Source organism: Spermophilus citellus (genome assembly GCF_964194105.1).
Source record: "Spermophilus citellus genome assembly, chromosome: 2".
Lineage (NCBI taxonomy): Eukaryota > Metazoa > Chordata > Mammalia > Rodentia > Sciuridae > Spermophilus > Spermophilus citellus.
In genome coordinates this window covers 55,993,802-56,021,180 of record NC_138183.1, presented here as the reverse complement: position 1 = coordinate 56,021,180, position 27,379 = coordinate 55,993,802, and the positions used below count along the sequence as shown (strand labels likewise).

The window sequence follows — 27,379 nt, the reverse complement described above, 5'->3', positions numbered from 1 at the left end:
TGTCATAGTACATCCTGGAAGATAACAAATATCAGTTTGATAACATTTTTGTAAAATTGGTACTTTTATTACTTTATGTTCTATCAATGATGTCATAGTCACGAGAAATAAAATAGACAGTATTTACCAAACTTAATATGATGCAGTGTGTTTCTGGATTACATTTAGGGAATAGAAGGAGTAGAGGAGAAAATATGTTTTTAACTGTTTACTGTGTGTCATGCATTTAAAATGTTTTTTTTAGGTATAACTATTTCTGATTAAAATGTGTTATTTCTTTAGTGGATTCTTTAAAATAAGAAAGTTCATGAGTGTCATTTAGTAAGGTTGTGCTTCTTTTCTGCTGTTTCCAGAAACAGATTTATTAATTCTTTTTAAAAAAATTTCTAAATTTTTTTTAAATTTTTTTAGGTGTAGATGGACAGAACATATGCCTTTTTATTTTTATGTAGTGCTGAGGATCGAACCCAGGTCCTGCCCGTGATAGGCAAGTGCTCTACCGCTGAGCCACAATACTGGCCCTTATTAATTCTTATCAAACCAATATCTTGGAACCAAGTTTCTCTAAGAATTTTAAATGTTTGAGTTCAGGTTAATAATTTTGCAGACATGTTTTAATACTGTGCATGAACTCAGAAATCTGTTTTTAGCTGTTAAGCTGTGAGAGCCAGATTGCCAAGCTCCGGTCCGAGGTTGAAAAAGGAGAAGCATTGAGACAAAGTTTGGAATATGACCTCGCTGTCGCTAGACAGGAAGCTGGTCTTGGAAGACGGGCTGCTGAGGAAAGATTAGCTGAGGCACATAGGATCCAAGAAAAACTCTGTGGTAAGACTTTCTATTTTTTCCTGTGTTTAGGATTGTAACTTCATTCTATATCATTACTTACTTGAATATCAACATGGGATCAGAGGTAGGATTTTGATTTACCAATTGGTCTTTGGTGCAAGGACTTCACTGAGTGTATGTAAAATCTTCTGGCAGTTATGTGAATATTCATGTACATTAGATTAATTTTTTAAAAATATTTTTTTAAATTGTAGATAGGAACAATAACTTTATTTTATTTATTTTTATGTAGTGTTGAGGATTGAACCTAGGGCCTCAAGCATGCTCATCAAGCGCTTTATCACTGAGCCAAAACCCCAGCCCATGCTAATTTTTTTGTGGTGTTGAAGATTGAGTTTTGAGCCTTGTACATACTAGGCAAGTATTGTGCCATTAAGTAACACCTCCAGTCCTAGGTAATTTTTTTTGTTATTGTTACATTATATGGAAAAATAGGTTCAAAATTCTGTAAATCACTTTTAGAGCAACTTGCTTGTGAGTAGTCAGAATCACAGGGAATTTTGTAGTCAGAATCACAGGGGAATTTTTCATTTTCTTTTAAGTATATATTCTAATCCACCTCATCACTTATAAACTGAATCAATTTCTATTTTGAATTTATATATTCAAAAAATACTGCAATCTATATGTTTAAGAAACACTAATCATTAAATTTGGTGTTGTGGTGCATGCATATTCCAGCAGCTCAGGAGACCTGTCTCAAAATAAAAATAAAAAGGGTTGGGAATATAGCCCAGTGGGAGAGCATCCCAGGGTTTAATCTCCTGCACTATGGAGGTTAAGAAAAAAAAAGAAACACTAATCAATTTGGTTGATTATCTACTTCTAATCTAGAGTTGGTACCTGGAAAAGAAGAAAAGTTATCTGTTATATTGTACTTGAACCTAACTAAAACCTTTTTATTAAAAAAAATTACACACACACACACACACACACACACACACACCTAGATTCACCTAGATAACTCTATAACTCATAACAAACATCAAGATCATGAAATAGAAAATTACCAAAAATGCTTTTATCAGGATAACTACTATCCTTAGTTTTAAATAGCATGGATTAATTTTGCTTCTTCTTTTTGTACTTTTTGAGAATGAAATCTTGTAGTATAATTCTTCTGTCCTTCAACATTGTGTTTGGCAGATTCATCCATATTGTTGCATGAACTTGGTTTTGATGTTTAATGTTATACTGAGTATCAAACTTATCTGTTCACTGTTGATGGGCATTTTGGGTAGCATCTAGTTTTTGGCTATTAAGAATAATGTTGCTGGGCTGGGGATGTGGCTCAAGCGGTAGCGCGCTCGCCTGGCATGTGTGCGGCCCGGGTTCGATCCTCAGCACCACATACAAACAAAGATGTTGTGTTCGCCGAAAACTAAAAAATAAATATTAAAAAATTCTCTCTCTCTCACTCTCTCTTAAAAAAAAAAAAAGAATAATGTTGCTAGCTGGTTTGGTGGTGCATGCCTGTAATCCTGTAATACTTGGGAGGCAGAGGCAGGAGGCTTAAAGGACAACTAAGCAATCTAGCAAGATGCTGTCTTAAAAAACCAAACCAAACCAAACCCCAAAATTAAACAAAACAAAACAAAAATCCCCCACATAATAATATTGTCAAAATCATTCTTGTACACAGAAGCTTTAAGTAAAAATGGAATGTGAATTTGGAAGACTTGGTTGTTCTACTACTTTTTTACTGATATTTGAATGTAGCTTTTTTAAAAACAGATACAACATTTTTTATTCCTTTATTTTATTTATTCATTTTTATGTGATGCCGAGGATTGAACCCAGTACCTTGAACACACTAGGCAAGTGTTCTACCACTGAACCACAACCATAGCCTCTTGAATATAGCTTGTTTTAAGAATGAAATGAGAAAATAAAGCTGCTTTGTTAACTGCATAGGGCTAAATAAATGTTAAGTTATAATTATCGTAGTGGTTAGTGTATATTTAGTGTAGTAACCAGTTGCATTTTGTTATTCACATTTGTCAGAAGTATTTTTAATTATGTAGGGGAGGAAAATAATCTTTTTCTCACCCATTGCAAGTTTTATGGTTGACATCCTTAAAACAAAATGCAGATTAACATGAGAAAAATTTATTTAACAAAGTTTTATGTGTCATAGGAACCTTCAGAAATGAAGATAAAAAGATCAGGGAAAACTACTTTTATTCTAAGTCTGATGAAATAAGTAGATAGCTGTGGAGAAACATAGTTAGACAAAAAGGGTGTGATCTAATGGTTATAAGCTGAGGGATGAGCACAGCAAGACTTGTAATAGCATTTCTTTCCTCTGGGCATAGGGCAGGATACCTGTCACAGAGGGTCTTATGACCTACTTTCAGGGGAGGCAACTCAGAGTGACATTTCTAGGTTTTATGCCTTGCTTTGGGGGATGGAGTAAAGGAGTGGAAGACATGAAGGCAGGAGAAGGCTGGAGAGACCTCTCTGCCTCCTAGACCCTCTTGTTTCCCTTAGCTCACAAATACTCAGAATACTAAGGTGCCATACTTTGGGATATTGTGTCTGAGTTCTGACAGTTACCTCTGGTATTTAGTAGCTATGTCACTTCTTGAATTTAGGAATATAAGAATTAGAAAATAATAGATGTAAAATTTAGGCCTGCTGATGTAGCTCAGTGGTAGAGCACTTTCCTGGCATGTACAAGGCCCTGGGTTCAATCATCAGCATCACACACACACACACACACACAAAAAAAAAAAAACCGAAAAAGAAAAACAGTTAATGACTTTCGAGCTGGTGTGCCAATGTACCTCTGTAATACAAGCTACTCTGGAGGTTAAGGCAGGAGGATTGCAAGTTCAAGGCCAGCCTGGGCAACTTAATGAGACCCTGACTCAAAGTGAAAAGAAAAGGATGGGGATATAGCTGAATGGGAGAGTTACTTGCCTAGCATGTATGAGACCCTATGTTCAGTCCCCAATATCACCAAAAAGAACAAAAAATTAATGATTTTCATTTAAGAGTCAGGAAATTGAAGTCCAGGGCAGATGGGAAATTACTTGCCTTAAGTCAAACAATTTCAACAGATACTTTATAGAGGAAGATGACAGAAGTAGTCATTTATCACACGAAAAATACTTTATCTGAATCGGGGAACAGCAAATTAAAACCACAGTGTTTATTACTACATACCCATCAAATGGCTGTAATTGAAAAGACTGTGAATAGCACATGTTAATGAAGATGTGGAGCTCTTGTGCTTTCTTAGGGGACTGTAGAATGGTGCAACCATTTTGAAAAAGAGCCTGGCAATTAAAAAAAATCATGCATTTATCCTATAACACAGAAATTTCACTGTGTAGTATTTCCCAGTGAAAAAAGTATTTGTTCATAAAAGACTTGTATTTTGTAGTAGTCAAAAATTGGAAAACAGCCCCAGCAATGTCCACTGACTACAAAATAGACAACTTACATTATATTTATACAATGAAATATTACTCGGCGATAAAAGTAATGAACTACTAATATGTGCAATAACATGAATTAATCCCCCCAAACATTATACTGAGTTAAAGAACTTTATACACATGAGGACATATTGTTTATAAAAGGAATGTTAGCCAGATACTGTGGTGTATGCCTGTAAACCCAGCAACTTAGTAAGGCTGAGGCAGGAAGTTTGCAAGTTTGAGACTAGCCTTAGGCAATTTAGGCCCTGAGCAACTTAGTGAAACCTTGTCTCAAAAAAAGAATAATAAAATAAAAAGGGGAGGGGACTGGTGATAATAATGAAGAAAGCTCAGTAGTAAAACACCCCTGGTTTCAATACCCCTTTACCCTCCCCCCAACAAAAGAACTTAAAAGATAAGAAAAAAATATGAGCAATGGTTGCCTCTGGGGTGAGTTGACAGTGAGGGTTGACTGGAAAAAGATATGACGGAACTCTCTGTGTTGAAGGAACTGTTCTATATATTTGCAAAATCTCTGCATGGTGTACTAAAGAATTGTGCATTTCCAATACCATGCTACAGTTGTGTATAATGAATCAAAATGCATTCTGCTATCATATATACCTAATTAAAATAAATAAATTAATTAATAAAAAAGAAATACAAATAATTAAGAAACTAATAAAAAGAATTGTGCATTTCACTATTTATGCAAATTTCACCCACAGAAAAAGCAAAACTATATTACATTCTATTTAATGATATACATGGTCAATTATTTAGGAGTGAAATGTACTAATGTTTGTTTCTTGTATTGAAATGTGTAAAAAAATTTGATGGATAGATGAAAAGGATGCATGGATAGATGAATGAGTGGTTTGATAAAGCAAAATATCAAAATGTTAAGAACTACAGAGTTTAGGTTTTGGATACATTGGTGTTTATCATATAATATTTCAAACTTTATGTTTTGGGTTTTAAAAGAATAAAGTATTGAGGATAGAGTGGGATATTAAAAAAGATATTCCTGTAATAATTGAGAGAATAGAAGATGTGACAAGAGACAAAAATTTGGAAGCTGGAAAGCAAATGGATAAGGAATAAGTGATTTAGCATGCTTCACACATCAGAATCCTAATTCTGGGAGTGAAGAAAGCTGACACGTAACTTCTTAGATAGTCAAAAGTCTCATGGTCTGAAAGCACCAGATACCTTTGAATTTGCAAAGGGAGTAACTGTAGGAGATAAAATGAGGGCTAGATGAAGGCTACTTGATACACAGTTAGATTTTCATAGCATTTAGATTTCCTGAGAGCATTCCACTCTGGGAATGTACCCACTTCCTAGAGAAAGTCAGGAGGCTTAAGCTCTGGTAATGGTAAAATAGAGGGTCTTTTAACTGGCAAAAATAGGAAGGTAGCATATTCAATGCTGAATATTGAAGAACCATTTCTTCTAGCTTCTTTTTTCTGCTGACTTCCCCAAATTTTGGTACCGAGATTCCTATATTCCATGTCGAGATTTGCAGAATTTTTCTTTGGGTCACCTGACCAAGCCAAGAGGAAACACCTAAGATATTAATGTTGGGGTTACATGAACATGTGAACCAGCCAGATTCCTCCTTAAATGGGCCATAGTTGTCAATTTCCATTCTCAAGCTCAGAATCGTGGTGGTGGTGGTGGTGGTGGTGGTGGTGGTGGTGGTGGTGGCGGCGGCTCAGGTTGTAGCTTAGTGGTAGGGCACTTGCTTAGTATATGCAAGGCCCTGGGTTTGATCCCCAGAACAGGGGAAAAAAAAATCAAGGTGGTGGGTATGTTGGTGTATATAATGTATTATACTAATAGTTCATTACTCTTAGAAGTAGACAACTGAGAATTACCAGATATTTGAGGAAAGTCTTTAAATTGGAGAGAGGAAAAATCAACTTGGAAGAAACCAAAACTGTAGGAAAAAGAAATTTAACAAACAAATAATATTAATGTCCTCAGAGAATATATTACATCCTTGAGGCAAGAATCAGATGTTATAAAAAAAGAAAATTCTTAGAAATTAAACAAAAAACCATAAACTTCTAGAGCTGGGCATGGTGATGCATGCTTATAATCTCAGCTACTTGAGAGGCTGAGATAGGAGGATCACAAAAAGGCATGACTGGGAAATTTAGACACTGTCTCAAAATAGAAGATAACAAGCTCTGGGGTTATAGCTCAGTGGTAGAGTGCTCCTGGATTCAATTACCAGTACTGCAAAGAATATATTGAAAACATGAAAATAGAAATGAAAAATGTTAATAGGAACATTAAAGATGAAGATAGGAGAAATATCTCAGAGTAAAATGACAGGTGGAAAAGTAGGACAGAAGAGACAAAAATTTAAGAACCAAATCAAATAATAAGAAACAGTGAAAGAAAGAGGTAAGAGAAAAAACAGATAGGGATAAATATCATCAATGAGATTGCTCAAGAAAACATCTCAGAACTAAAAATCTGGGTTGCCAGGTTGAAAGGGTCCATTAAATAATCACCACTGTGGAATGAAATAGACCCATTGAAGATGAAGTAGTATAAAATTTCAGAAAAATAAAGAAAAAGAAGATCCTAAAATCTTTCAAAGAGAAAAGTAAAGTAGGCCAGTTGCAAAGGATAGGTATCAAAATGGCTCCAAACTTTTTGCCTCCAACACTGGATGCTCAACCATGGGATGGTATCTTCTCTGAGACTGCAATAAAAGGAGAGGGAGATTTTTTACATATTATCTTTTTATACCTTTTATTCCTTTGAGGTTTGGATCTTTTGAACGGACCATTTAAAACACAAAGTCATTGCAGTAGCATATACCTGTAATCCTAGCGGTTCAGGAAGCTGAGGCAGGAGGATCACAAGTTCAAAACCAGCCTCAGCAGTTTAGTGAGGTCCTAAGCAACTTAGTGAGACCCTGTCTCTAAATAAAATATTTAAAGAGCTTGGGATGTGGCTCAGTGGTTAAGTGCCCCTGGGCTCAATCCCCATACCAAAAACAAACAAACAAAGAACAACTCAAATATAATTTTAAAATCATACTACTAACATAACTGGCATTTTTGTTGTTGTTTAACAAAACAAGTGTGTTTGTATACATGTGTCCTTGTTTTATCTTCATAGCAATTTAACTAGGAGGCATTTTTATTCTTACTGAGGGCCAGAGAGTCAGAGAGGTTTATTCTGATGGTAGGTGATAGAGCCAGACCTGGAAACTTTTCCTTCTTTTCTAGATGCTAAAACACAGCAATGGTAGCATGTTGAGAAGTATTGTTTATTGTTGAGATAACAGGGTGAGAGATGAGTAGTGCATAAATTTGGAAGAGTAAAGAGCTTCAATTCTAAAGGCTCGAGTAATGGTTCTCACGCTCTTTTGTGACAGTCTCATGTGTAAGGTATGGCATAACCAGTCTGTTACCAATAGTCAAATACCAAAATTTATCATCTATTGAGTCTTTTTAAAAAAGTAGTGCTATACGTGACTCGGGAGACTGAGGCAGGAAGATTAGGAGTTCAAAGCTAGCCTCAGCAAAAGTGAGGTGCTAAGCATCTCAGTGAAACCCTGTCTCTAAATAAATCCAAAATAGGGCTGGGGATGTGGCTCAGAGGTCGAGTACCTGTGAGTTCAATCCCTGGATATCCTCCCCGAAAAAAAAAAAAGTACTGTGTCATGGTTTTTAAAATATATTTTTTGATTTGTTTTCTTTTGGTACTGAAGATTGAACCCAGAGGTGTTTAACTACTGAGCCAGGTCCCCAGCCCTTTTTTTATATTTTACTTAGAGATAAAGTCGCCTTGAGCTGCTTAGGACCTCTCTAAGTTGCTGAGGCTGGCTTTGAACTCACAATCCTTCCTCAGCCTCCTGAGCTGCTGGGTTTACAGGCATGTGCCACAGTGCCCAGCTTGATTTTTTTTTTTCTTGAATAAGAGAAAAAGCAGTAGAATTGCTGGAGTATCTATTCTTGGGCATGCCTTTTTCATAACAAAGTCACCTTGAATCAAGGAGAAGAAGAGAGTGAGAAACTATTAATAGATTGGTTCAGGGGCAATAAGTTTTTCAAGAGTTTACTAAAGTGAAAGATTAAATGTTTTATCCTAAAATCATGCTGTAAATAGGATCAGCTCCAGTGCTTAGATTTGTAGACTCCTAATGACTTAATTCATGGTTATAAATATACCTACTGTTCTGTTATCTGTTAATAGCTCAGAATTCAGAACTTCAAGAAAAGGTAAATGAGATTGAGAAAGTATTTCAGAGTTCCCAGCAGAAATGGAAAGAAGAATGTAGAAGATTTGAACATGATTTGGAGGAAAGAGACAATATAATTCAAAATTGCAATACAGAATATGATTTACTTTTGAAGGAAAAAAGCAGACTTGAAAAAACTCTACAGGTAAAGTATTTTTTATGAAGTAATTTTTCTATATATGATATCCATTGAGATGTGTTGTATACTGAAATTATCCTTAGGTTTCCTTCCTTTCTTCCATCTCTCTCCCTTTTTCTTTTTTAAATGCATTTTTGTTGCTCTTTTTATAATATGCTTTAGCAATATTAATATGTATGCTATTTGTTTTGTGAAAAAGTTTGATATCCCTGATAAAAATTAAAAATAGCAAAACACTTATGCAGGCAAATTGCAAAATGATAAGAACCTAAAGCCTTTTTGGTCTAGCAACATGAAAATTTGGAATTTTAGAAATATGAGGCCAAGTCTTTTTTTTTTTTTTGTATGGTGTTGGGGATTGAACCCACCAGAGCCTTGTGCATGCAAGTCAAGCACTCTACCAACTGAACTATATCCCCTGCCCCTAGGTTTTGTTTTGAATATAAGATAAATGTAGAAAAATGTTGCTATATTTGATTTAAACTTCAGTGTCTATATATAGCACATTCTACATACTTATGAAGTATAAAATATTTAACTTTTACTAAAATTATTCTTAGCCATTCTCTGATTTAAAAAAATTCCTTTTTATCCCTTAAAGTACAAGTGTAGTTTAAAGTTGTTAGCCACTTTTATGGTAGATTTTTAAATTGTCCGTATTTGTCATGTTTTTGAAGCAACAATTAAAATTAGGAAAAAAAAAAGCTCTATACAGATCACTGGTGTAAATTTTTCTTTTTAAATTTTGGAAATGTATCTTCACTGAAGATTAATTTTACCAAAATTTTTACTAAAGGTAAAAGTTTTGGCACAAGGGTTCTCAGACATTGTCAGCAGGTCTACTTTTGATTCCTTTGTGTTGTAACCCTGCTTTGTTTGTTTACTGCTGTGTTCCTAGATTCTGTAATGGTGCCTAGTCTGTCCAAGGGCTCCATTAGTGTTAGAATGGTGGATGTGTAGGTGGTGGCTGGTACTACAAGTCCTTAGGTGGGTCTGTGTAATCCTCCACATATAAAATGTATTGAAGCTATGGGGAAAGAGGGGTGATGGTGGCAGCATTTCTTACAATCAGCCTGCACCTCAAGATAAAAGATCTTGATATGATCTCTACAGCAACTAGAGAAATATGCTTTGAGTTTAGACTATTGATTTTGAAACCATTTGCATGAGACCTTTGGGAGAATTTGGAGTCGAGTAGGAGTCACTGTATGTAGGTGCATAGTGGGGAAAAACCCTCAACAGTCTTGTGATGGCTTACCATTAGTGAAAGTTTTGAGGGTAATAGTTATTGAATAGATCCATGTGGACATGGAGGCTTTCTCATATAAACCATAGAGTTTTTCTATTCAATGGGGTTTAGTTTTAAAGCTTATAGATTAGAAAATTGGTCTTCTCAGGGAACCTGTGTTTTATATCTTTAAGGATTTGAACCAAATTAGATCTTGTAAATGTAGTATATCTAGGGAAATCCAAAAGGAAGCTTTTAAAAAATATTGTTTATCCGTAGAACTAGAAATTAGGATCTAAACGTAACTTAAATTTTTAGTATTCAGGAATTTCCTTATCCTGATTCTTTGCACAAATTTCTTTCATTCTCTCCTTTTGGAAATACATTATTTTCTGTCATAGTTGTATATTAATTATTGGGGATAATTCAAATAGCTTATTTCATTGGTTGAGATTTCCATATTAACTGGAATTTGTTTTTTTGCATTTTTTTTCAATCTCTGGAGTTAAATTTTTCAGAAAAATTCAGTCAAATATATCTGCACATGAGTATATGTTATGTTACAAATAAGAATTAAAAAGTATATATTATGTTGCTTAAATGCATAACTGTAGCTTCTTACTCAGATTTATGTTCTAATGATCAAAATGATAGTTTTATTAGGATTTTAACATGAATTATGAGTTTTAACTGTTATATAGGTAAGGAAAGCCCTTCTGTACATTTAAACTGGGTTGAAGGATAAAAGATAACCTTTATTGATATAATAGTAAAGTAAGATTTTATTCATATAAAGGAAGCGTTGGAAAACCATCAGCAGGAGAAGAATGAGATGGAGTCTCATATCAGGGAGACAGCATTGGAGGAGTTTAGATTACAAGCAGAACAATGGGAAGCAGAAAGAAGAGAGTTACAATTTATAGTACAGGTATTTTAAAAATAATTCAGTTCCTTAGATGTCTTTTTAATGCTTATGATATTAAAAATTATATTAGGATAATTCACAAGCTCACTCAAGGGGAAAATAATTCCTAGCCTTTGATCTCTGGAAGGCCATGTTTCATTTGTAGTTAGGGCAAGTGTTACAAATAGAAGAGATTATTGGTAGAGTTGGGTGTCTTACATTGAATAAATTATGTGATTTTTAAGAAGGCCATATATACATTTGGCATTTTGTTTTTCCAATTTAAGATGTGAGACTAAAGAAGTCTTAAATAGGGGGCTGGGTTGTGGCTCAGTGGTAGAGCACTTGCCTAGCGTGTGAGATGCCCTGGGTTCGATCTTCAGCACCACATAAAAATAAATAAATAAAAACGTCTTCAATAGGATACAGAAATAGACTAACTAGATTTTGGACACTAAAGGATCCTTACCAATTTTAGTGATGAAGTATAGTGATTTTTAAATTCTTTTTAAAAGGTACAAATTCTTAATTATCTTTTATTTTTCCTTCCCCTAAACACAAATCCCCAAGGCTTCAAATAGTCCAATTTGAAAATTACTGATTTCATTTAACCCCTGAGGGAATGTCTGATTTACTCAGATCATAGACTGAGTGATTAATGGGGGAAAATACCACAGTGTAGTCTCCTGGTTCTCATTCCAATGTTCTTTGTTTTTTTTTCAGATCATGTGTTTTTATTCTGAAGGAGAGATAGGAGAAACTCATTCTGTTGAAAGTGTTATTGTGTATTTAAGTGGGAATGGTTAAGCATTTTGAGGAAAAACTGCACAAACCAAATAACTCAAAATTTTAAATAAATTTCCATCATTTCTTCTATTATTTACTTTGTGATCAGATATGTATCTTTAGTAATTTTTTCTGTATAAGAGAAAAACATAGCCTTTATATAGATATCAAAGATATATGTTGGGGCTCGGGATGTGGCTCAAGTGGTAGCGCGCTCGCCTGGCATTTGTGAGGCACTGGATTCGATCCTCAGCACCACATAAAAATAAAATAAAGATATTGTGTCCATCTAAAAAAAAACCTAAAAAATGAATATTAAAACAAGATATGTGTTTTTACAACAATGAAAAATATTCACCTAAAACAAGTTTTGGAGTAACTTTGTGTTAAAAACAACTTTGCAAGACAGAAACTCTCAAAAAATATGCAGAGAATATGAGATACATTATTTCTTTAAGAATGAAAGCTGAAAAAAAAAAAGAAAGCTGGCAGTCAACAGTGGAAATACTGAATTTGTTGTATGTGTAAATATACAGAATATCCACAAAACCACAACTTCCTAGACTTTTGGTCTTTGCAAAATGCTTTTTTCTTCATAGTTATTCCAACTGTAGAATCTGGAAGGACAGTGTGACTACTCTTTTTAAAAAATTTTTTTTAGTTGTAGATGGACACAAGAACTTTATTTTTATTTGTTTATCTTTATGTGGTGCTGAGAATTGAACCCCAGGTCCTCACACTTGCAAGGCAAGTGCTCTACCACTGAGATACAACTTAAGTCCCAGTGTGTGACTACTCTTTATTTATCTTTTGTGGTGCTGAGGGTGGAATCCAGGGCATTGTGCATGATGGGCTAGCGTTCAGCCACTGAGATATATTTCCCACTCACAACCACTGTTTAGAATCTTCAGTATTCTAAATGTTTGTAATGTGTTTGAACAGATTTGTAAAGTGAAAAAATATATAGTAATATAATAACATTTTTGATCAGAATGCTGTGGATTCATTAAAGAGAAATTGATAATTGCCTTAGGAACGGGGAAAGTCTTCACAGAGAGCAAATGATATTTGAGCGTTTGTATTTGTTCCAGGTAGGCTTTAAGACAATTATCAGACATACTTAGGGAAAATAACCCTTTCATTTCTAAACATTTGGAAATCTGTAGGACTACCAGCCAGAGTCCTAAGCTTATAAAATAGGGTTCAGAGACATATATTTAAATATGTGGGTAATATGATTTTGGTCTAGTTTTCCTCATAAGGCCTATAAATCACAAATGAAACAAATGTGGTTTATACCAAACTTCATATTATGAAGTACCAAAAAGAATTTCAAATTCCATGTTGGTCTATGGTAATTATGTTGTAGAGAAGAATGAGGGAATATATTCCCGGGTGACTACCACCAAAGTCTTGCTTTACTGCTTTTGTAAGATAAGTTTGATTGTATTTGGTAATTGAAATGTTTAGGTCTTTCTTTCTCAATTTCTTGTCTTTTTTAAAATATCAACATAATAAATTTTTTCTTTTTACAAATCAAGCTTGATACCATCCATCACCTGACTTTATATTCTAAAAACACTTTTTTTGAACACAATTTGAAGGACAGTAAAATTTCATTCTCTCTCTGCTTGCTGTTGATGGGTTTAGTTTTTCATCCTATAATTAGGTGTTGGTATCACATAGTGCTCTCTTTGTGTAGCTCTCTGAGGGAATTTAGTTTTTAAATCCATTGGGGGAAAAAACCCTTGTGAAACCCTATCTTTAACAGACAAAGCTAGTATAATATTTCTTTCATCTGGGCTTTAGAATTCAAACTCACTCTAAAAAAAGAAAAATTTATGCCATGTCCTTTTTCTTTCCCAGGAATTGGAGTGCTAAATAGAGGCTTACTTCTTCGGAATATAAATGCAAATTCTTAGAGTTACCTCAGAAGTTACCTCATTTTAAGATTATGTTTCTCATTTTGTAAAATGCATGTTTTCTTTTTTTTTTTTTAAAGAGAGAGTGAGAGAGGAGAGAGAGAGAGAGAGAGATAATTTTTTTTTAATATTTATTTTTTAGTTCTCGGTGGACACAACATCTTTGTTTGTATGTGGTGCTGAGGATCGAACCCGGTCCGCACGCATGCCAGGCGAGCGCGCTACTGCTTGAGCCACATCCCCAGCCCTGCATGTTTTCTTTTGAATAAACAAAAATTCTGTCCTTAATATTCTTTGAAATTTCAAAACAGAGCAATACCTTGGTAATTTTAGGGTACAGTGTGTTGGTCTTGAAAAATAGTTTTTAAATTTTATTTATTTAAAATTGCTAAGGGCTAGCTAGGGTTGTATTTCAGTTGGTGGAGTGCTTGCCTAGCATGTGTGAGGCACTGGGTTTAAGTCTCAGCTCTGCATATAAAGAATAAAATAAAGGTTCATTACCATCTAAAAAATTTTGGAAAAAAATTGCTATTTAAAAATTGACGTTTGTTTTTACTTACTTTTCTTTGTTCCTGCAGTTGCAATGTGAACTTTGAGGATGCTAACCTGCCATGAGCTTTTCCATTGAAGGCAGTGTGGGACAGGCAGTGGTAAAGCTTTATTTATTTTTGAGTGCTGGGATAGAACCCAAGACCTTGCATGTGGTAGGCAAATGCTTTACCATTGATATTGCCAGCCCCCAGTAATTTTTTATTTTTAACTGCCATGCCCTTCCTTTGTCATTTTTTTAAGTTAATTTTAACATGTAATTTATTAGTAGGATTGAAAACATTTAGAAGAATTTTTTTTTTTTTTTTTTTTTTTTTTTTTTTTTTTAGTGTGTGTTTGCATTTCCAAAATTTATAGCTGATTTGGGGAATGAAGTTATCTTTTCTTTATCTACTGACTAAATTTGGTGTTTGTATATAGTGGTTAGTCTGATGATTAAGGGGGAGTTTGTGAAGACTTGGGAAATGTAGATTGAAAATAATAGCATGAACTAAAGAAAGAAGAGGAAGAGTCCGGGGCAGGGTACTGAAGAAAATATTCCCACCACGCTTAGGCATCTGTAGTTTGTATGGTAAGATAGCTGTTAGGGACTGGGGTGCAATATGTCAAAGACTGACCCAGTGTTCTAGGTTCAGTTTGGAGGAAGTTATATGAAATGGAAACATTTAAAAAGTTTATCTTAAATGATCAAGGCTAGCAAGGAACATTTCTTTGTAATTTTTTTGGAAAACTGTCTGCTGGTTTCCTGTTAGGAAAAGCCTTAGAGGGTTGGGGTTGCTGCTCAGTGGTAGTACTTGCGTAGCACGTGTGAGACACTGGGTTTGATCCTCCGCACCACATAAAAATAAATATAAAATAAAAGTATTGTATCCATCTAAAATTAAGACAAACAATTTTTTTTTTTAGAGAGAGAGAGAGAGAGAGAATTTTTAATATTTATTTTTTAGTTCTCAGCGGACACAACATCTTTGTTGGTATGTGGTGCTGAGGATCGAACCCGGGTCGCACGCATGCCAGGCGAGCGCGCTACCGCTTGAGCCACATCCCCAGCCCAACAAACAAAAAATTAAAAAAAAAAAGGATAGAAAAAGATCTAGAAAATGACTCTGGTACTGAATTGACCCCCTACCCTTTTCCCCAAACAGGAAATATCTTAATATTTAATTAATAAAATTATGTGATATTCATTGTAAAAAATGTCCCTAATTTAGGAAGATTTAAAAGCAGAAAGTAAAGTTCTTCTTCCTTTTCCCTTAATTCCACTTTTTAAGGATATATAAACATATACAATGTATTTATATAAGTGAAATTATATACCTCAATAATATTTTTGCATTCATCTTGGGCTGTCCATGCCTTATTATTTTAGTTTTTCTGTCATGTGAATATTCCTAATATATTTTGGCAATCCCTTATAGATGGACATTTTATTTCTTTCAAAAAAATTTGCTTCAATTAAAAATGATATACTGGACTAGGGATGCAGCTCAGTGGTAGTGCGCTTGCTTAGCATGTGTGAAGTCCTGGATTGAATCCCCAGACTCTAGCCCCTTGGCTCCTGCAAAAAAAAAAAAAAAAAAAAAAAAAAAGAAGAAGAAGAAGAAAGAAAAATTAACATCCTTGTATATATCTTTAGGCAGTTGTTTGTGTAGGTGATTCTGTTGTATAAATGCTCAGAAGTATAATTGCTGGATATGCAAGCTTATGGATTTATAACTATGATAAATATGATAAAAAGCAAGTACCTATTTACAATCTACTGCAACAAACTATTTTTGATTATAGAACTGTTTGGGTTTTGGGGGTTTTTGGAAGAGAAACTTGTTCTAGATCTTTGAGGAGATAACTTCATACTAAATTAAGATTATAGCCAGCTGTATTGATAGACTTTGTAAACTAGAAAAGAATAATCTGATACTTTTCTCACTACTTAGTAGGAATTCTTCAGACTGTTACAATTTTGGATTCTGAGAAATGTTGTTTATATAAGTACATACTCAGAATCATACTTTTTGGTTTATGTTTCTGGACAATGTGGAAGGAAAACAAGTATATTTTTTAACAGCACAATGTGGTTTCCTGTGATGTTAAATGTCAATTCAAAAACAAGTCTCATTTAAAAATATTTTAGGTTCAACAACTCCCTCTAGTGGACGAAGGAAAAATTTCCCCAATTTCAAATGTTCTTAGTAGGATTCTGCAAGGATCCAAGTAGGTTTTGATTTGGTTAGAAAATAAATTCCATAACAAAATTTTTTAAAAATATTTATTTTTAGTTGTAGTTTGACATAATACCTTTATTTCACTTGTGCTGAGGATTGAACCCAGGGTCTTGCACGTGCAAGGCGACTGCTCTACCGCTGAGCCACAACCCCAGCCCTCCATGACAAAAATTTTAAAATTAAATTTATTCAAGGGGAGGCTACTTAATCTGTTATATCTAGGCTTAGATTACATTGATAAAACCATAAACTTAAATACTCGAACATATTAAAAATCGAGGTATAAATATGACCAATATAACCAACCAGTGTTATCAGTATAACCAATACCCATCACCTAGATCATGTATTTCTTATATTTGCTTCAGAATTAAAAGCGATCTGGGTGTGGTGGTGCACATCTGTAATCCCAGTGGCTCAGGAGGCTGAGGCAGGAAGATCACAAGTTCAAAGCCAGCCCTCAGCAACTTGGCAAGGCTTAAGCAACTTAGCAAGGCCCTAAGATAATTTAGTGTCTCAAAGTAAAACATAAAATGGATTGGAATCATGGCTCAGCTGTAGAGTGGTCACCTAGCACCTGTGAGGCGCTGGTTTGATCCTCAGCACCATATAAAAATAAATAAATGAAATGGAGGTATTGTATCCAATTACAAGTAAAAAATTATTTTAAACCACAACAACAAAAAATAAATAAAAGGGATTGGGGATGTGGCTTAGTGGTTATGCACCCCTGGGTTCAATCCTTGGTACAAACAAAACCCAACAAAACCAACAAACAACAAATTTTTACATCATTGAAAGAGTAACTATTGTGAATCACTTCTCCATTCTGCCACCATTTTGAAGTTGTGTTTGGTTTTCCGTCTGGATACATTGACAATTTGTCATATTATTTTAGCATTTGTGCCTTTTACAAAAAATATTAACAGTATTCATCTTTTTCCAATTTATCCTTTTTACTTTTGTTTTTGAGATTTATCCAAGTTAATAAAATAACCATTCATTCAATTTAACTATTGTATTTTATCCTGTGTATGTACCATTATTATTAATTTAACCATTAACTACTGATTGAACTGATTGAGGTGTTTTTTGTTTTTTTTTTTTTTTTTTTTGGTAGTAATGAGGATTGAATCCAGGGACACTTTACCACTGAGTTATTTCTCCAGCCCCCTTTTTCATTTTGCAACAGGATCTTGCTAAGTTTCCCAGATGGCTTGGAACTTGTGATCCTTCTACCTTGGATTGAGATTTAAGTACTTTCTAAATTTAATTTATTATTATTGTTTTTTTTTAGATAGACAATGCATTAATTAATTAATTAATTAATTAGTTATTTTTTATGTGGTGGCTGAGGATTGAACCCAGTGCCTCACATGTACTGGGTAGGTCCCCAAGCTTAAATTATTACAGTGCTTTTATGAATATCAAATGTTTTGTTTATGTAGGTATGTGTTTAATGTATAAACAAGTATTGAGAGGCAAAGTGATCTATAGTGCAATCCTTATCAAATACCAGTGACATTCTTTGCAGGTAAAAAAGGTCTGAAAATTTGTATGGAACTACAAAAAACCCAGACAAAGCCATTCTGAGCAAAAACAACAAAGCAAGAAGCATTACCCTATCTGGCTTCAAAGTAAATTACAAAGCTGTAGTAACCAAAACAGCACGATAGTGGTATAAAATTAGGTACATAGACCATAGGAGAATAGAGAGCCTAGAAGTAAGACCATTTATGTATACTTTTATTTTGACAAAGGTGCTGAGAATGTATTGGAGAAAGGAGAGTTTTTTAAGTAAATGATGCTGGGGAAAGAAGAATGAAAATAGACCCCATCATCTGTTACAAAAATCAGTTCAAAATGGATTAAAGACTTAAATGTAAAACACAAAACCATGAAACTACTAGAAGAAAATAGGAGAAATGCTTCATTTGCAATGGGCAAAGGATTATTTGGACAAGACCCCAAAAGCACAAGAAACAAAAGCAAAAAATAAACAAAAGATATAATGGTATTAGATCAAACTAAACAACTTCTGCACAGCAAAAACAAAAATAAAAACAAAAAACCCCAAACCCAAACCAAAAAGAAACCCCCAACATGTTATTTGGACATCTGCTCACTTCTTCAGTAATCTTTTTAAACTTTTGATATTAATCTGCATGAAAGAAATGAAAGAAACGATTTCATTTAGATAATAATAATGAATTTTCAGCACCTTTCTCTATACCTAAACCTCATGCGTATATTTCTGCTGACAACTGTTGAAGAACAATGAGGGACTAAGTCTGAATTGGCTATAGAAACTGGACTCATTGGGACAAGAAGTCTATTCCTGGAGCTATAGGGTTCCTAGAATAAATGAGTTTTTATGTCATTAAAATACCAACTTGGAATATATTTATTTTTTTTAAAGATGTAAAATGTGTGATTTATAGAAGCAATTTAAGAAAATATCAGCTTATATAAGACAGGAAAACCAGGACATTTTGACTACACCATTTTGATTCTTAAGAAGCATAATAAATTTCATTTATTATGCTCACTTAAATAGAGCATAATAAATGAAATTTATTTTAAATTGATTTGAAGACATATATTTGAGGCACTCATATCACTGTGGAAATTGGCAATTATTTTGATTCCCCCCACAGGTCTGGTCAAATAGGAAAGATTAGTCAGCATTGTCCCTGGGGGAAGAACTTTAATTGAAGGTATTCATTGTCACATTAAAGAATGAACTGAAGTCATTTGAATGATGTAAAAGACAATAAAGAATGTTAAATATAAATAAAGAGAGCCACCTAATAAATCTATATGCATTTACCTCATTCAATATATGGGAATATATATGTATCCTTTTATAAATTTATAATCTATAATATGTAAATCAATTTGTTTTATATCAGTATGTTGAAAACAGACTCCAATGATAAACTAAAACTAGCAAAAATTACATGGATATAATTTTTGAGTAAAAAATTTAAAAAGGAAATTATAACAGAAAAGTTAACCATTATAAAACTAATAAATACAGTAAAAACTGATAGTTGTCAGATCTACACAGGGTGAAATTTAATGTACTATGCAATGACAGAAGCATTAAGGTTTATTTATAAAATTTAGGTCTGTAAAATTTGGTTCCAGGAAAATTATAGTTGGTGGAAATAATACCCCCCAAAGTAAACTTAACTGTAGCCAGCTTCCAGCTCTATTGAGTAGGTCAAATGAGAATAATACATCTGCAGAATGAAATTAATATTCTTAGCTAATCAAAGCATTAGTGCATAGAAAGGAGAGGAGAAACTTAATACATGGTTGATACAAGCTGAGTCAACATTTAAGATAGACAGGGCTCTCCTGGGCATTGTTAGGTTGGTATAGATGGTACAGTATATTTGAGGGTTCTAATTAATAATATGTCTGTAACATAAGTGTTTATATTCATATATAGACGGTTCTTTCTCAGCTTGACAGATAGCTGTCATCCTGGAATGTCCATTACCTGTTATCCTGGGAATTTACTTTGCTTTTCTCCTGTATTGTATTTCCTCTTTTTTTCAAAAACATTTTTTTTAGTTGTTGATGAACCCTTATTTTATTTATTTATGTGTGGTGCTGAGAATCAAACCCAGTGCCTTACATATGCTAGACAAATGCTCTACTACTGAGCTGTAACCCCAGTTTCTGTATTTACTTTTACCTGAAATCTAATTTTTTTCCTCTTTTTTTTTTGTGGTGCTGAGGATTGAACTCTTGGCTTGTGCATGTGAGGCAAGCATTCTACCAACTGAACTATATCCTTAGCCCTAATTTTTTTTCCTCTTTGTTTTCTCATTTTGGTGGAACACATCCTCTAGGAGTTTCATAATAAATGGTGGATGAGAAGTAAATTCCCTTCCAATTTCCTTCCTTTGTTCATCTTTCTTTCTCTTCTTTCTTATTTTAGAATTGAACCACCCATGGCCTTAATGAGAAGTAAATTCTTTCAGACCATGAATGTCTACTAGGCCTTTATTTGATTTCATATCTAATTGAAATTTTTGCTGTTTGTACTCTATGATTTATGGTTTGCCCTCTCTGAAAAATCATGTTGAAATTTAATACCCATCATGAGGTAGTAAGAGGGTGGAAATTGTCTGACTATGGTGCTTACAGATGCCTTTGTGAAGTGATTGGATGGATAAGGTCATCAGAGTAGAGCCCCCATGACCATTGGTGACTTTATAAGAGAGAAAGACCAAGTCACACATTCTCTTTCTCTTGCCATGTGATGATGCTTTGTGCCATCTCAGGACTCAACCAGCAAGAAGGCTACTACCAGATGTGTCCCCTCAACCTTGAACCAGAATTGTGAGCCAATATAAACCTCTTTTCTTTACAACTTACCCAATCTGTGATTTTGTATTAATAGTAAAGAAAATGGACTAAGACAGTATGAATTCTAGATTGGAAATAATTTTCCTGTAGCATACTGACAGGATTTTTCTGCTTCCCTTTATCTAATAGTGCTGTGATTGAGATGCCTGAAGCCATTCTGATTATTCATACTTTGAGTATGACTATAATTTTTTAAAAATTTATGGGCAAAATTTTTGCTGAAAATTTTTAGGAGATTACCTTGTCTTATTTCATTTGTGATTTCTCTTGTGTTTTCATTGTTCTTCTGTAGGTTTCCTTAAATTAGTTGAATGTTGGATTCTCTGGGCTGATCCATGAGTAACATTATATTTTTTGCTTTTCATCTCATGACATATTTTTCATATTGGCTGCACCAATTTGCAGTCCCACCAGCAGTGTATGAGTGTACCTTTTTCCCCTCATCCTCACCAACACTTATTATTGTCTGTCTTCATAATAGCTGCCATTCTGTTGGGGTAAGATGATATCTTAGAGTAGTTTTGATTTGCATTTCTCTAATTGCTAGAGATGATGAACATTTTTCCTTATACTTGTTGATTGATTGTATATCCTCTTCTGAGAAGTGTCTGTTCAGGTCCTTGGCCCATTTATTGATTGGGTTATTTGTTTTTTTGGTGTTTATTTTTTTGAGTTCTTTATATATCCTAGAGATTAGTGCTCTGTCTGATGTGTGAGGGGTAAAAATTTGTTCCCAAGTTGTAGGCTCTCTATTCACCTCACAGATTGTTTATTTTGCTGAGAAGAAGTTTTTTTTTGTTTGAATCCGTTCCATTTATTGATTCTTGGTTTTAATTCTTGTGCTACAGGAGTCTCATTAAGGATGGTGGGGCCTAATCCCACGTGATGAAGATTAGGGCCTACTTTTTCTTCTATTAGACACAGAGTCTCTGGTTTAATTCCTAGGTCCTTGATCCATTTTGAGTTAAGTTTTGTGCATGGTGAGAGATAGGGGTTTAATTTCATATGGATTTCCAGTTTTCCCAGCACCATTTGTTGAAGAAGCTATCTTTTCTCCAATGCATGTTTTTGGCACCTTTGTCTAATATAAGATAATTGTAATGTTGTGGGTTAGTCTCTGTGTCCTCTATTCTGTACCATTGGTCTACCAGTCTGTTTTGGTACCAATACCATTCTGTTTTTGTTAGTATTTCTCTGTAGTCTAGTTTAAGGTCTGGTATTTCCTTAGCTATTCTCAGTCTCTTATTTTTCCAGATGAATTTCATGATTGCTTTTGAGTTTTATTTCTATGAGGAATGCCATTGGGATTTTGATTGGAGTTACATTAAATCTGTATAGTGCTTTTGATAGTATGGTCGTTTTGATGATATTTATTCTGCCTATCCAAGAGCAAGGTAGATATTTCCATCTTCTAAGGTCTTCTTTGATTTCTTTCTTTAGGATTCTGTAGTTTTCATTGTATGGATTTTTCACCTCTTTCATTAAGTTGATTCCCAAGTTTTTTTTTTTTTTTGATGCTATTATAAATTGGGTAGTTTTCCTCGTTTTCCTCTTAGAATATTTGTCACTGATTTCAGAAATGCCTTTGATTTATGGGTGTTGATTTTATATTCTGCTACTTTGCTGAATTCATTTACTAGTTCCAGAAGTTTTCTGGTGGAACTTTTTGGATCTTCTAGGTATAGAATCATATCGTCATCAAATAGTGCTAATTTAAGTTCTTCTTTTCCCATATGCATCCTTTTAATTTCTTTCGTCTGTCTAATTGCTCTGGGCAGTGTTTCAAGAACTATGTGAAAGAGGGCATCCCTGTCTTGTTCCAGTTTTTAGAGGGAATGCCTTCAATTTTTCTTCATTTAGAATGATGTTTTCCTGGAGCTTAACGTAGACAGCCTTTACAATGTTGAGATATGTTCCTGTTATCCCTAGTTTTTCTAGTGCTTTGAATATGAAGGGGTGCTGTATTTTGTTGAATGCTCTTTCTGCATCTATTGAGATGATCATATGATTCTTATTTTTGAGTCTACTGATGTGATGAATTACATTTTTTGATTTTCGTATGTTGAACCAACCTTGCATCCCTGAGATGAATCCTACTTGATCATGGTGCACAATCTTTTTGATATGTTATTGTATTCAATTTGCTAGAATTTTATTGAGAATTTTTGCATCTATGTTTATTAGAGATATTGGTCTAAAGTTTTCTTTCTTTGATGTGTCTTTGCCTGGCTTTGGGATCAGGGTGATATTGGCCTCAGAGAATGAGTTTGTAAGTGCTGCCTCTTTTTCTGTTTTCCAAAATAAATTGAAGAGTATTGGTATTAGTTTGTCTTTAAAGGTCTTGTAGACTTGGGTGTGTATTCATCCAGTCCTGGGCTTTTCTTGGTTAGTAGGCTTCTGATGGTGTCTTCTATTTCATCACTTGATATTGGTCTGTTTAAATTGTGTATATCTTCCTGGTTCAATCTGGGCAAATCATATGACTTAAGAAATTTGTCGATGTCTTCTATTTTATTGGAGTATAAGTTTTTAAAATAATTTTTAAGTATCCTCTGTATTTCTGTAGAGTCTGTTGTGATATTACCTTTTTCATCATGTATGCAGGTAATTTAAATTTTCTTTCTCTTCTCTTCATTAGTGTAGCTAAGGGTCTGTCAATTTTATTTATTTTTTTAAAGAACCAACTTTTTGTTTTGTCAATTTTTTCAATTGTTTCTTTTGTTTTGATTTCATTGATTTCAGCTCTAATTTAAATTATTTCTTTTATTTTAATTTTTTTAAAATATTTATTTTTTAGTTTTCGGCAGACACAACACCTTTGTTGGTACGTGGTGCTGAGGATTGAACCCGGGCCACACACATGCCAGGCGAGCGCGCTACCGCTTGAGCCACATTCCCAGCCCCATAAATTATTTCTTGCCTTCTACTGCTTTTGCTGTTGATTTGTTCTTGATTTTCTAAGTCTTTGAAATGTAATGTGAGATCATTTATTTGTTGAATTTTTCTTCTTTTAAGGAATGAACTCCATGCAATGAACTTTCCCCTTAGTTCTGCTTTCATAGTGTCCCAGAGATTTCGATATATTGTGTGTGTGTTCTCATTCACCTCTAAGAATTTTTTAATCTTATCCTTGATGTCTATTATAACCTATTAATCATTCAGTAGCATATTGTTTAGTCTCCAGTTGTTGGGTAAGTTTTATTTTTTATTTTGTTATTGATTTTTAATGTCATTCCATTATGATCTGATAAAATGCATGGTAGTATCTCTACTTTTTTGTATTTGTTAAGAGTAGCTTTGTGGCATATTACATGGTCTATTTTAGAGAAGGATCCATATACTGCTGAGAATAAAGTGTATTTATTTGTTGATGAATGAAATAAATATTCTATATCTGTTGGTTAAGTCTACATTATTGATTGTATTATTGAGTTCTATAGTTTCTTTGTTCAACTTTTGTTTGGATGATCTCTCTAGTGGTGAGAGAGGTGTGTTAAAGTCCCCTAAAATTATTGTGTTGTGGTCAATTTGATGCTTGAACTTGAGAAGAATTTGTTTGATGAACATAGTTGTACCATTGTTTGGAGCATATATGTTTATGATTGCTATATCTTGTTGGTATGGTTTTCTTGAGCAGTATGAATGTCCATCTCTATCCCTTTTGATTAACTTTGGCTTGAAGTCTACTTTATTTGATATGAGGATGGAAACCCCTGCTTGCTTCTGTAGTTCATGTGCATGGTATGATTTTTCCCAGAATTTTAGCTTCAGTCTGTGTAAGTCTTTTCTTATCAGATGAGTCTCCTGGAGGCAGCATATTTTTGGGTCTTTTTAAATTATTTATTTATTTATTTATTTATTTATTAATTAGATTGTGCATACATTTTTTTCTTTTTTTTTAATCAGTTGTTCAAAACATTACAAAGTTCTTGACATATCATATTTCATACCTTTGATTCAAGCGGATTATGAACTACCATTTTTACCCTATATACATAATGCAGATTCACATTGGTTACACATCCACTTTTTAACCTACTGCCATACTAGTGTATGTTGTATTCTGCTGCCTTTCCTAACCTCTACTATTCCCCCTCCCCTCCCCTCCCTTCCTGTCTTCTCTCCCTACCCCATCTACTGTAATTCATTTCTCTCTCTTGTTTTTTCCCCCCTTTCCCCTCACTTCCTCTTATATGTAATTTTGTATAACAATGAGGGTCTCCTTCCTTTACCATGCAATTTCCCTTCTCTCTCTCTTTCCCTCCCCCCTCTCATCCCTGTTTAGTGGTGATCTTCTCATGCTCTTCCTCTCTATTCTGTTCTTAGTTGCTCTCCTTATATCAAAGAAGACATTTGGCATTTATTTTTTAGGGATTGGCTAGCTTCACTTAGCATAATCTGCTCTAGTGCCATCCATTTCCCTGCAAATTCCATGATTTTGTCATTTTTTAGTGCAGAGTAATACTCCATTGTGTATAAATGCCACATTTTTTTAATCCATTCATCTATTGAAGGGCATCTAGGTTGGTTCCACAGTCTAGCTATTGTGAATTGTGCTGCTATGAACATTGTTGTAGCTGTGTCCCTATAGCACGCTCTTTTAAGGTCTTTAGGGAATAGTCCAAGAAGGGGAATAGCTGGGTCAAATGGTGGTTCCATTGGGTCTTTTTTTTAAATTCGATCTGCTAGCCTATGTCTTTTGATTGGTGAGTTTTAAGCCATTAACATTCAGGGATATTATTGAGACAGGGTTTGTATTCCTAGCCATATTTGTTTATTATTGTTATTTAAGTTCACTTGATTTTCTTCTTTGATTAGTTTTTCCTTTAGGGTACTACCTCCCTCTTTTAATTTTCATTGTTGTTTTTGTTTCTTCTTCACAAAATACTTTTCCCAGGATGTCTTGTAGTGCCACTTTCCTAGGTATAAATTCTTTTAACTTTTGTTTATCTTGGAAGGTTTTTATTTCATCTTCAATCTAAAGTTTAATTTTGCTACAAGATTCTTGGTTGGCACCCATTTTCTTTCAGAGCTTGATATATGTTATTCCAGGATCTTCTAGCTTTCAGGGTCTGTGTTGAAAAATCTGTCGGTATCCTAATTGGTTTTCCCCTGTATGAAATCTGATTCCTTTCTTTTGTGGCTTTTAAAATTCTCTCCTTATTCTGTGTGTTGGGCATTTTTATTATAATGTGCCTTGGTGTGGATCTATTGTGATTTTGTATATTCGGCATCCTGTAGGCTTCTTGAATTTGGATTTCCAATTTATTTTTCATGTTTGGAAAGTTTTCTGATATTATTTCATTGAATAGATTGTTCATTCCTTTGGTTTGGACCTCTATGTCTTCCTCTATCGTAATAACTCTTAAATTTGGTCTTTTTATGCTGTCCCATATTTTTTGAATGTTCTGCTTGTGGTTTCTTACCATTATTACTATGTGGTCTGTGTTCTTTTCAAGATTATATATTTTATCTTCATTGTCTGATGTCCTATCTTCTAAGTGGTCTAATCTGTTGGTGATGATTTCATTTGAGCTTTTAATTTGGTTTGTTGTTTCTTTAATTTTAAGGATTTCTGTTTGTTTTTGTTTTTAGAACCTATATCTCCCGGTTGAGGTGATCTTTTGCTTCCTGTATTTGTTTATGTAGCTCCTTGTTGAAGTTATCATTCACTGCCTGTATTTGTTCTATTATATCTTCCTTGAGTTCACAGAACATTGTAGCCATATACATCCTGAACTCCTTTTCTGTCATTTCTTCTGTTCTGGCTGCTAATGATTCTAATGATGTGGTGTCTTGATTTGTTTGGGGCACTTTCTTCCCTTGTCTTTTCATATTGCTCATGTGTCTTCCTTTCCAGCTCTGTGAGTCTGGGGTGTTATTGTTTTTACCCTATTCCTTTGTAGTGATCTTGTAGGGTTCCAAGATCTCTCCTTTGTGGGGAAGGACAATGTTAACTGATCCCAATATCAACAATATACCACCTATGAACAATTTGTTGTTATTAAGACTTTACAGTTTAGTCTCAGTGTTCAGAAATTTTGGATTCAATTATTATCTAAAATATAATCAGTAGTTTTGTAAAGAGGTTTACTGTTTCTGACAGTGGAGAAAAACTGAGGGTGGGATGTAGGATGATATCCTGAAGAGGTAGATGAGAGGATATAGAGTTAATATATCTTAGGAAGTGTGAAAGAGAAATCTAATGAAGAGGGTTAGTAGCAAGATAACAGATAAGAAGTAATTTAGGGTAGACAAGTACATAGGAATATAGTATAGTACATGAAACAAACATATGTATTTAGAAGAATATCGAATGTTAAAATAGTAATATTTGGAGGGGAAAGAAAAATGAAAGAAGAAAAAAGAAAATAAAAAAAAGGGCATATACAACACCTCTATATTATGTTAATCAGATGTACCAGTCCTCAAAATTCTATTTCATGCAAAGTTATTGGTTTCACATATGTTGGGGATATGAGGGTCGAAGGATAGATGAGCACCTGGTACGATCTCCCTATCTTTCATGGAGATTTCCCAGTTCCTGGTCTCTCTGTTAGGCTTCAAACTTTAGCCCTGTCTCCCTTTCCCTTAACAGTTCCCAATTGCAGTACCTCTAACACCAAGGCTCACACCAGGTGGGCGGTGCCCTGATTGCACTGTACACTTGTCCAACTGAGAGCTGTTTTGTGTTGGGTAGTTACTGTG

At 34.1% G+C, this 27,379-nt stretch overlaps 1 protein-coding gene across 1 annotated transcript in view; it reads left to right on the top strand.

Moving 5' to 3' along the window:
* CCDC171 (coiled-coil domain containing 171) overlaps positions 1–27,379 on the top strand; it is a 387,757-nt gene that overhangs the window by 11,770 nt on the left and 348,608 nt on the right. Inside the window, exons 3-5 of the mRNA XM_081262194.1 lie at positions 651–825; positions 8,493–8,683; positions 10,702–10,833. Coding sequence (XP_081118320.1) covers positions 651–825; positions 8,493–8,683; positions 10,702–10,833 — 498 coding nt within the window. The remainder of the gene's footprint in view (positions 1–650; positions 826–8,492; positions 8,684–10,701; positions 10,834–27,379) is intronic.